Here is a 12,161-nt window from a genome sequence, read left to right on the forward strand (position 1 = left end):
TGTAGGCAGTGAGGCAATAAGGTCTTTCTAGGTAAATCTGTGAAAGAATATTTTCTAATTGAAATTTTTATTGAGATAATCACAGAATTACTTGTAGTTTCAGCAGGTAAGAAAACACTTAGAAAATAAGCTCTTGTCTTTTGAACCTAGTCTTCCCCAGCAGTAATGTCTTGCAAAACTATAGTGCCATATCACAACACAGATGCACTGATCTTATTCACAAGCTCCCAGGCTCACTCATACTCATTTATGTGTTTGTTGGGTTCTATACAATGTTATCACATGTGGGTTCATGTATCCATTGTCACAGCGAGGTTACAGGACTCCCCTCTAGGCCTCTTCTCTCTGGACAAGGATTTTTCCTGTTGAATTTTTATAACAAATCCACTCCTCCTTCCTCATCTATTACTTTGGCCAACTATTATTAGTCTTCACTGCATTTCTATAATTTTGTCCTACCAAAATGTTATGTAAATAGAATCTTACTGTATACAAACTTCTCAGATTGGTTTTGTTTAATATGGCATAATTCTCTGAATATTCATCCACTAATATGTGTACTCACAGACATTTCTTTATATCGCAGAGTAGCATTCTATAGTATGGATGCATCACTGTGTTTTTCCAGTCAACTGTTGAAGGAGAGCTGGGTTGTTTTCAGTTTGGGATATTACAAATAAAGCTAGGATAAGTATTTGTGTATGGATTTTATGTGAGTACCAGTTTTCATTTATCTGGGATAAATGCATAAGGGTGTAGCTGTCAGGAAGTATGAGATGCATACTTAATTTTTGAAGAAACAAACTTCTTTCTGCAATGTATTGTTAATTCAGTTTCTCCACATACTTGCCAGTAATTTTTATTTAAGTCATTCTGAAAAATGTGTAGTGATACCTTATGAGGTTTTAATTTGCATTTCTCTGATTTACATATGTGTTGAAAATCTTCTCATGTATTTTTTGGCATGTTTCTACCCTCTTCAATAAAATATCTATTCCTATCTTTTGTACCTTTTCTAACTGAACTGTCTAGGTATTTTTACTATGGAGTTTTGAGAGTTCGTCATGTATGTGAGACGCCGGTTCTTTATTGGATACACACTGTGCAAATATTTTCTCCCAGTCTCTAGCTTGTGTTTTCACCCTCTTAGCATTTCTTTTGCCAAGCAAAAGTTTTTTATTTTGACATGTTCAGTTTACCAATTTTTCCTGTTTTAGTGTCAAATCAAAGACATCTTTGTCTAGACCTATATTCCAAAGACTTTCTTCAATAATTTTTTCCAAAAGTGCTAAAGATTTATGTTTAACATTATGTTCTTCGTCCAGTTGAGAATTCGTTTTTATATAAAAATGAAGTTTCAGTCAAACTTCATATATTGGTACATGAATGCTCAATTTCTACATCATCATTTGTTGAAAAAATCATATTCTACCTTTCTTTGAATTGCTTTTCCACCTTTGTCAAATATCAGTTGAGCATATTCACGTAACTCTATCTCTGCATTATTTCTTCAGTTCTTTTCATCTATGAGTCGATCTCTCTGCCAATAACAGAACGTGTATGTGTGTGTGTGTGTGTGTGCACAGACACGATATTCTGTTGAGTGATTTTCCCCACTTCATCTTTTTTGTAATTATGTTAACTATTCTAGTGTCTGTACAATTCCACATAAATTGTATACTAAGCTCATCCATGTCTATTAAAAACTTACTATAAGAATTGAAGGAAACTACACTAAATCTATAGATCAATTTGGTGAGAACATTTTTATAAGGTTGAATCTTCCAATTCATGAACACAATATGTCCTCCATTTATTCAGCTCTTATTGGATTTCTTTCATTACCATTCTGTCATTATAAGCATTCAGATTCTATATATGTACTGTTAGGGGTGTATATAAATATTTCATTTTCTTTGAAATGACTATAAATGTTATTTTATTTTGGTTTACACAGGCTCATGTTCATTGATGTATGAAGAAATAGGATTGATTTTTAAGTGTGAAGTTTGTATCTTGTGACTTTGTTAAATCTACTTATTACTTCTAGAGGTATTTTGTTGATGCCTCGGGGATTTTCTTAGTACACAATCACATCAGGTGAAAAAGAAAACATACACAATTTTATTCCTTCCTATCTGATCTATCCACCTCTTATCTCCTTTCATTTTCCTTATTGTACCATCTAGAATCTCCAGTTCCACACTGATTAGTACTGGTAAGAGATTACATCATTACCTTGTTTCAATCTTAAGGAAAATGCACTCAGTATTTTGCCAATAATTGTGATGTTAGCTGTAGAGTTTTTTGCAGATTTTTTTAATAAGTTGAGGTAATTTCCCTCCATTCATAACATGCTAAACAATTTTATCATGAATGAATGCTAGATTTTTGGCATATGGTTTTTCTACATCAATTGACATGGTTATATAATGTTTTTTCTTCCTTCCTCTGTTTATATGGTGAATTATAGAATTATAACCAGCCTTGCATATCTGGAACAAACTGAATGGGTCAAGTTATAGAGTCTTTTTTGTACATTGTTGGACTCAATTATATGATATTTTGTTAAGAATTGTTACATCTAAGTTCATAATACATTTTTGTCTGTAGTATCTTTTTTTTTCTTACTGTTGTTGTTTGCTTTTGGTATCAAGGAAATATTGGCCACATTAAATGGGTAGTGTTGGGTAGTGTTTCCTTCTCTTCTGTTTTCTGGAAAAGTGTATAAATATGGTATTAATTAGCCTCCAAATGTCAGAATTCTCCAGTGAAACTAATCAGGTCTAGAGATTTTTTTTTCAGATTTATTTATTTATCTGAAAGGCAGAGTGACAGAGAGGGAGACACGGAGACAGAGATACCTTATTCTACTGGTTTTCTTTCCAAAGGCCCACAACAGCCAAGGCTGGACCAGGCCAAAGTCAGGAGGCACTAACTTCATCTGGGTCTCCCATGGGGGTAGCAGGGTCCCAAGTACTAAGACCATCATCTGCTCCCTCCCAGGAAGACTAACAGGAAGTTGGTTCGGAAACACGGATTAGGTGGGACTTGAACAGGGACTCTGATATGGCATGCGGACATCCTAAGCAGTAGTTTAGCCCACTGTGCCGCAACATTTGTCTCCTTTTTCGGATTTTTAAGTCACAAATTCACTTTATGCAATGGTTATAAGACTTTTCAGATTATGTATTCCTCTTTGATTAAGCCGTGGTAGTTTGTGGTTGTGGAGGCACTAATCCCTTGTGGTTGCCAAATTTATAAATATGAGGTTGATCATACGTTCTCTCCCCTATTATCCTTTAACTGTCTACAGAGTTTCCTAGTGATATCCTTTGTTTCATTACTGACATTGGTGATTTGTGTCCTTTTTGTTATTGCTGTCAGCCCTGCTAGAGGTTTATCAATTTTATTGAGTTTTAAAAAGCCTCAGCGTTTTGTTTCTTGTCTCTACTGCTTTCCTATTTCAGTTGTATTGATTTCTGCCCTTTGTTATTCCCTTCTTTGTACATGCTTTGGGTTTATTTTGCTCTTCTTGTTCTGGTTTCTTGAAATAGGAAGTGAGAGTATTGATGTAAGACCTTTCCTTTTTTTCTAATGTAAGCATTTAATCCCGTACATTTCCCTTCCAATACAGACAGATGGAAGATTCCGTCATGGCCAAGGCCTTGCTTGTGCTGCACTTCAGTATGTAAATAAAATGGAACTGCTTGTTCAAATTTTGAAGATTGACCCAGATTTTGAAATCTCCTAATATTCTTAAGAGAACAAAGGTGTTGGTATTTAAGAGTGATAATACATGGGGCCAGAGCTGTGGTGTAGTGAGTAAAGCCACTGCCTGTAATGCCGGCATCCCATATGGGTGCCAGTTCAAGTCCCGGCTGCTTCACTTCTGATCTAGCTCCCTGCTATGGCCTAGGAAAGCAGTAGAAGACGGCCAAGCATTTGGACCCCTGCACTCATGTGGGAGACCTGGAAGAAGCTCCTGGCTCCTGGATTCATATCGGCCCAGCTCCAGCCATTGCAGTTATTTGGGGAGTGAATTAGAGGATGGAATACATCTCCCTCCCTCCTTCCCTCCCTCCCTCCCCTTTTCTCCCTCCCTCCCTCCTCCTCTCCCTCCCTCCCTCTCTCTCTCTCTCCCCCCTTCTGCCTCTATGTAACTTTGCCTTTCAAATAAATAAATACATCTTTAAAAAAAAGACTGATAATATACTATTCCCCCCTGCAACATCTGAAAAATATATACAGCAGCAGGAATAAATAGCAGAAAACATTATCAAAGCACCTCATGGGTGGGCTCCTAGTGGCACAGATCACTGAACCACCATACTTTTCATTAGTTTCTGAAACAAAGAACAATACTTACCTGTTTCAGCCAAGAAAGTCAAAAAATGATCAAGAGAAATTCACTGAAATTGGAAAACAGTGTTTCCAAGGCACAAATGCATTACTGAAGCTGATGCTTCCCAAGTTAGACTTCTGGAGTGCTAATAATATTAACATTCATAGAAGTGATAGAAAAGGAAATCTGAGCAAAGCAGTGACTAGCTCCAAAGGGATATGCCAGACAGAGAGACTAGGTTTCAGAGCTAGAGCGTAAATTTTCAAACAGGGAATATCTGTAAATATGAGTCTATTCCCCCATCTACATTCCACCCCTTAAAGCAGACACTTATATTGTCCTGCAAAGTAACAAGGCACTGATTGATAAGTTTTCCCTTGGATTTTTTCCTGCAACTCAGAGGATGATCTACATGGGCATGACCCAAGCACAGGAGAAAGTGCATGAGAACTCTCCAAATGAGAACAGTTGACTTGCAGACTGTTTGGGAGATAAGGTGACAAATAGTTCTGCAGACCTAGATCCACCATTCCTCTAGGATTCTCTTTCCCACCTTCATTAAGGCAAAGCTCCCTACAATATTCATCAGTAGGGCATGATCAGTTTTTCTCTGTTACTCTTCTATTCTCCAACTCACTCTCTTTCAAACTTTCAGAGAACAGGATCACTATCATTCATAGTAAGTGGAGTGCCTCTCTGCACTTGTCAATCCTTAGCTTTGGCATGAAACTGAAGACATTTTTAAAAAATGTGTTTTGGTGGAGAGTGCTCTACATGGATTTGTACCTGCTAGATTTTATAACCCCGCTTGATGTGAAAAGAAAACAACATGTCTTCAGTGAGAGAAATAATAGGTACCCCAATAAACATAGGGAAGAAAGAAATCACCAAGATCCGGGGTCTACATAAAGCCAAAGGGGGCACAGTAGTAACTTCATAATTTTTCATTATTTGTTGTCATCCCTGAGGCCACAATTTCCTCTGTGAACATGGATTGGTAGCTCCAATGTCACTATGAAAATATTTACATATCTTTACACTTCCTATGTCCAAATCCTATTTTCTAGAATTTTGCTGGCCCATGGTCCTTCCAACCCTCACTGTAGCATGACCTTTAGATTTAAGACTTCTAACCTCAGAAGATCCAGTTCCCACCTTCCTCTCTCCAACCCACATGCATGCTCTCTATGGAGCGATATTCTAGATAATGATCCAAGCCTTAGAGATCAAAGCAGATGCCAAGAAATAGCTTGTTTCTTTATCTACGTGTTTTTCATGTAATAGTCTACCAAGAAACAAACATCAAAAATTGTGTTTCTAGGGCTTTTCCCCCATTAATACCTCCCCTAAGAAGTCTTTTCAGACATTTTTAATCATACTCCCTTGAAATTTTAATACTATGTATGTGTGTGTGTGTTTATTTCTGTAATGTGTGTTTTCCTTTAGGCTAATACATTTAAAGGGTGAGATTTTGTTCCTCCCTCAAGAACCAATTTTTATCTCCTTGGGAGAGATAGAATCCCTTTTGAGAAAACATGATCTTAAAGCATCCAACAACAAAAGCCATTTTGCCAGAAGCATTTTTTACTTTGCTCTAATATTTAGTGGAATATAAATAATCAAAAACACTATCTTTTGGGCAGGCTTTTTGGCCTGGCAGTTAAGATGTCACCTGGGACACTACATCTCATTTTGTGGTGCCCGGGTTAGAGTCCTGGCTCCATTCCGAATTCCAGTTTCCTGCTAAAAGACCTGGGAGGCAGCAGGGGATGGCTCAAGTAATTGGTCCCTGCCACTCCCCCAGGAGACCTGGGTTGGGTTCTCAGCTGGGCTCCAGCCTGGCAAAACATTCTAGGCATTTGGGAAGCAGCATATCAACATGCATCTCTCTCTCTCTCTCTAATAAATAAATAAATAAATATTTTAAAAACCATCCTTCTTCTGGATCAATCATCTGTAAGGAAGCAGTCCAGAGCTGCAGTCTTTGTCTACTGGGATTCTAAAACTCAGATTCTCTTCCCATAGTGCCTACTGCCTCTTCCCTTGTCTTCCACAAGAGTCTACAAAAATAGCAAGTATTACCCTCAAGTGTTCTTTCTTCAATGTGAACTCATCTTGGTTATATACTGTATTAGTCTACTTTCTTTCATTAATAACACAATACCACAAACTGGGCAAGTTATAAAGAAAGGTTTATTTTGGCTCACAGTTCTAGAGATGAAGGGTACAGTGATGGTATCTGGTGATGGGGCTCTTGCTGGCAGAGTTCCAGGGTGGCCCAGGGCACCACATGCCAAGAGACAGGGAGTATGGATGTATCTCTTCTGGTCTCTGCACTTGTTTATATAAAGCCACAGCAACCAATCATAGAGCTCCAATCTAAAGACCTCATCTAATGCTAATTACCGCCTAAGGCCCCACCTCTAAACATAATAGCTAGATTAACTTTCTATCTTCCTAGTATCTCACAATGAGGAGGTGATTTCAACGCACGAAGTCTTGGGGGACACACTCACACCACATCCAAACCACAGCATAAACGAAAGCATAAGCGTAGCTAAACCCTTCCTCACTCAGCACACTAGATGAATGGACTCACTTCTTGCCGTTTGAAGTTCTGGACATATTCTTCAAACTGCTCGTCTTTGGTTTCATCAGCTTTCCCCAGCTTCTGGAGCACCTGGTTTGTGAACAAAGCAAAACAGTTCGATTTAGTCATCTCTCAAAGGAAGCTGTGCCTTTCCAGGTAGAGGCGAGAGTGACATGTTTCACTCTGACTGTGGAGACTCCACTCTCAGGGCTGTCCTGGAAGCCTCCTGGCCTCTGTCTCTGGAGTGCAAGAGACCTGGAATTTAACCACAGTTGTGCCACCCACAGGCTGTGTGACTTGGAACAAGCATCATGTACACTGCATTTACTTATTTGCATTCTCTGCTTCCTCCACAAAACTCTCTGCGTGACTGAAAGACAGAAGCCATGACTTACTCATCTTTTTGCCAAAAGCATCGACCACAATGTTGGCATATAACAGGTACTTGATTATTTTTTTTTTTTTTTTTTTGGACACGCAAAGTTAGGCAGTGAGAGACAGAGAGAAAGGTCTTCCTTTTCTGTTGGTTCACCCTGCAATGGCCGCTACAGCCGGCACACTGCGCCGATCCGAAGCCAGGACCCAGGTGCTTCTCCTGGTCTCCCATGCGGGTGCAGGGGCCCAAGCACTTGGGCCATCCTCCACTACCTTCCCGGGCCACAGCAGAGAGCTGGACTGGAAGAGGAGCAACCGGGACAGAATCCGGCGCCCCAACCAGGACTAGAACCCGAAGTGCCGGCACCGCAGGCAGAGGATTGGCCTAGTGAGCCGTGGCACCAGCCTCGATTATTTCTCAAACAGTGAGCTAAAGCTATGTGACAAAGGGTATGAATCTACTTCATTAGGACAGCATTAGAACTGCTGGAGCAAAATCCCATGGTAATTTCTCCCCTGCCATCTTCTAATACTCCCTTTAGTTCATTAAATGTTCAATAAAGCTGTCGGATACACAAGGCCTATGTTATATACTGGTCAACCAAAATTACAGCGGAGAATAAAATGAGGTGCAGCACTTTATACCCCTGCCAAATTTAGTAGAATAGACAAGTCAGGTCCACATATAACAAATCAAAGACAATAAATTTAAAAAAAAAATGATAGGCTTTCAAAGTGTTATGAGCAATATCTCTGAAAGCTGAAGTCTTCATAGAAAGCTCTATGGAGTTTCTAAATTTTGTTAGAAAGCCCTATAGATAGGAATGTGCCAGAGCACATGCCAGCCAAGGAAGCAGCCAAAGGGAAGATCACTGGGAAAGCCACTATGTACTGCAGGCCTGGGTGTGAACAGTTCTATTGGCCTAAACTCAGAAAACAGGGCTCCTATGTGCCTGGGACTAGAGAAGACGAATTATACTTCACCTCTTTAGTTCACGCAACGCTCCTGAGCTGTGCTGCCTACTTCATAGGATTGATTTAAATTACTAACAAGATTTTATTAAGACCTTAAATAAAACACTGAATCGAGTCTCTGGTAGTTAAATGTTACCATTATTATCACCATCACCTTACTTTATTTACTTTACGTACATATGCAGGCATCATGCCACTGCAAGTTGAAGCTATACCCCTAGAAGGAATGTGACTCTCACTGCTGTGCGGTGTCGAGCTCAGACACACTGACTGACAACGGGAACTCTACTGTACCCATCCCTCCTGCCAAACACAGCACCAGGCAATAGGATTCATCCCCATCCAATACAGTTACAAACCTTGAAATACCAGCTACTCTGAAACAGCCTGGATGGCTACGGATCCAATATTCTCCAAGGAAAAGGAAAATGCATTGATGGAGTTAACCTGGGGCATGAAATTCTCACTGGATTCAACAATGATTTCCAGAACAGACTGGAAAAGTGGAGAGGAAAAATGAGTGAACCAAAAGATAGAATACACTTTGTAGGTTCACATAAAGGAAAGAGATAAAGGACAGACACCCAGATAGATCTCATGCCAGCGCTGCTCAGTTTTTGTTCCTGTTAGGAACAAAAGCATTTTAGAAAAGAAAGTAGTACAGAGGAAATGGTAAAAACAACCATCACCCAAAATGTGTAAATGATTTCTTCTAGCAAAGTGTTTTACAAATCAGAAGGAACAAACTGAACCTGCTGTGTTTAAATAGGAAGGCAGGGGGCCGGCACTGTGGCACAGCAAGTTAAAGCCCTGGACTACAGTGCTGGCATTCCATGAGTTCTAGCAGCTCCACATCAAACTGAGCTCCCTGCTAAGGCACCTGGGAAAGCAGCAAAGGATGACCCAAATGCTTGGAACCTGCACCCACATGGGAGACCTAGAAGAAGTTCTTGGCTCCTGGCTCCTGGCTCCAGCTTGGTCCAGCCCTGGTCATTGCGGCCATTTGGGGAGTGAACCAGTGAATGGAAGACATCTCTTCTGTATCTACCACTCCGTAACTCCGCCTTTCAAACAAATAAATCTTTAAAATAAATAAATAAATAGGAAGGAGTAAGATAATGTTATCCATTAGAAAGAAACACAGAAACTCATATCCTTGATTAATAAAATAAGCAACACACACCACATTTTACTTGATATCTTCTTAGCTATTTTATCTCTCCCATTAGATTCAATTTGCAATGTTTTAAATAAACCTAAGTATCAAAATATTTATCCAATAAGTCATAGTTCATATAGATACTTTCAAGTACAGTTTGGCACATGCTCACTTGGACTTACCCCTAATGGTAGAGTTAGAAATGTGCCAGGGCATTCCAAATCAATCCCATCAAGGTGGCATGTACCATTGTCATCTTACTAGTCGAAGTGATCAGTTTAAGTTCATAATTGATCATAATGATAGGATTAAGTGTCAAAGGGATCACATAAACAAGACTAGTGTCTGATAATCATAACTGATAGAATTAAAAAGGAGAGAACAATCCAACATGGGAAGTGGGATACACAGCAGACTCATAGAATGGCACATGTCCTAAACAGCACTCTGGCCTCAGAATCAGCCCTTAAAGCATTCAGATCTGGCTAAAAAGCCCATGAGAGTTTCACAGGCATGGAAAGCCAAGACACTGTGACAAAAAAAATGACCTAAATGAAAGATCTCTGTGAGTGAGATCCCAGTGGAAAGAATGGGCCATCAAAGAAGGATGTACTTTTCTCTAAAGAGAGGAGAGAACTTCCACTTTGATTATGGCCTTGTCTAATTAAGGTCAGAGTTGGAGAATTCAAGAGGCATCCACAGCTTTGGCAGCTCATGACAAGAGCCTCAGGTGATTACTGACATCATAAATAAGAGTGTCAATTGTTAAATCAACAACAAGAGTCACTGTGCACTTACTCCCCATGTAGGACCTCTGTCCTTAATGTGTTGTACCATGCAAATTAACGGTAAAACTACTACTCAAACAGTACTCTATACTTTGTGTGTCTGTGTGGGTGCTAAACTGTTGAAATCTTTACTTAGTATATACTAAGTTGATCTTCTGGATATAAAGATAATTAAAAATGAACCTTGATGAAGAATGGGATGGGAGAGGAAGTGGGAGATGCGAAGGTTGCGGGTGGGAGGGAGGTTATGGAAAAAGCCGCTATAATCCAAAAATTTTACTTTGGAAATTTATAATTATTAAATGAAAGTTGAAAAAAAAGACCTCTCTCTTTGCCTCTCCTCTCTCTGTGTAACTCTAACTTTTGAATAAATAAATCTTTTAAAATGTTAAAAATATAAATGTACAATAATTAGACTTATGTATTTGACTTTCAACCAAAATGCAACAGCATGGAAGTCAGGAGTGTGTGGTTTCTACCCTTAACTAGAAATAAGGAATGACTTTAGCAGAGAGTATGTGTTACTAAAGCAATAGACAAATCAACAAAGCATCTAATGTAATCTCAGGTTGCACCATTAGAGCTTAATAACAACCAAGAAAGCAGTCTTTGATGCTTTCAGATATGGGCAAGTTGGGAAATACAAATATACAGACAACCTGGAGCCAACTCAAGGTACTCTCAAAGGCACAGAGAGTTGATACCACATGGTAAGAAGAAGATTTGAGGTAAGTTGGTATATTGCCAGGGAGAAGGCAAGACACAGGGAAGAGAGTTCAGCTGTCTAAAAAGTAAATAGTAAAGAACAATCAGACTTGTTCTGTCAGAAACCATGATCAAGAACCAGCTTCAGGGGGCAGCACTGTGGCATAGCGGGTAAAGCCACCGCCTGCAGTGCTGTAACCCATATGGGCACCAGCTGCTCCACTTCCCATCCAGCTCTCTGCTATGGCCTGGGAAAGCAGTAGAAGGTGGCCCACGTCCTTGGACCCTTGCACCTATGTGGGAGACCTGGAAGAAGCTCCTGGCTCCTGGCTTCAGATCAGCACAGCTCTGGCCATTACAGCCAATTGCGGAGTAAACCAGCAGATGGAAGACATTTCTCTCTCTCTCCATCTGTCTCTCTGTCTCTGTCTCTCTCCCCCTTTCTCTCTCTCTCTCTCTCTCTCTCTCTCTCTTTCTCTCTCTCTCTCTGCCTCTCCTCTCTCTGTATAACTCTGACTTTCAAATAAATACTTAAATCCTAAAGAAAAAAGAAAAGAAAAGAACTAGCTTCAGGGATGCATGTTTGCGCCAGGGCTTAAGACACAAGTTGGGACATCCACACCCAACATCACAGTGCCTGGGTTCGAGTCCCAGCTCCGCTGTCAATTCTAAATTCCTGCTAATGCAGACCATGGAAGGCAGTGGATGATGCATTGGGTTCCTGCCAACCACATGAGTGACCTGGATTGAGTTCTTAGCTCCCGGATTCAGCCTGGCCTACCCCTGGTTCCTGCACGCATTTGAGGAGTGAATCAGCAGATGGGAGCCATGTCTGCCTCGGTCTCTGTCTCTGAAATAGAAATAAATATCTTAAAAATAAGAACTAGCATATGCCTGTAAAACCTACACAAAGAAAAACTTTTCCACAAAAGAAATTGCCATCATGGTTTTCTGGAAATAAGTTTGTTGGTAGAAGGAATGAGCTCACTGTCCTAGAAGTTATTTGAGCTAAACCAATAGTGAGAGTGCGGAAGAAGAGATTTACTCATCAAACAGATGAGTGGAATAAATTTTATCTCAAGTACTTTCAAATTCTGGGGCTCTATAATAAATTTATCATATTAGACATTTTCCCTGGAGAGGAATGCAAATCACAGTGGATAGTAAGCTAAGAAGGTCTCCTCATATTTACTAAAATAAAAACTTCATTCTACTCTGTGAAGA

General features: G+C 39.8%; 1 protein-coding gene across 6 annotated transcripts in view; it reads right to left on the reverse strand.

Annotated features, from left to right (window-relative positions):
* The window catches only part of AMPH (amphiphysin), a 230,289-nt gene that overhangs the window by 116,807 nt on the left and 101,321 nt on the right, over positions 1 to 12,161 (reverse strand). For all 6 annotated transcript variants that reach the window (XM_051853305.3, XM_051853303.3, XM_051853304.3 and 3 more), the window contains one exon: positions 6,945 to 7,025. In XM_051853305.3, the coding sequence (XP_051709265.3) occupies positions 6,945 to 7,025 (81 nt within the window). The remainder of the gene's footprint in view (positions 1 to 6,944; positions 7,026 to 12,161) is intronic.

This window comes from Oryctolagus cuniculus, chromosome 16, assembly GCF_051225735.1.
Source record: "Oryctolagus cuniculus isolate XC-2025 breed Fujian yellow rabbit chromosome 16, ASM5122573v1, whole genome shotgun sequence".
Classification (NCBI taxonomy): domain Eukaryota; kingdom Metazoa; phylum Chordata; class Mammalia; order Lagomorpha; family Leporidae; genus Oryctolagus; species Oryctolagus cuniculus.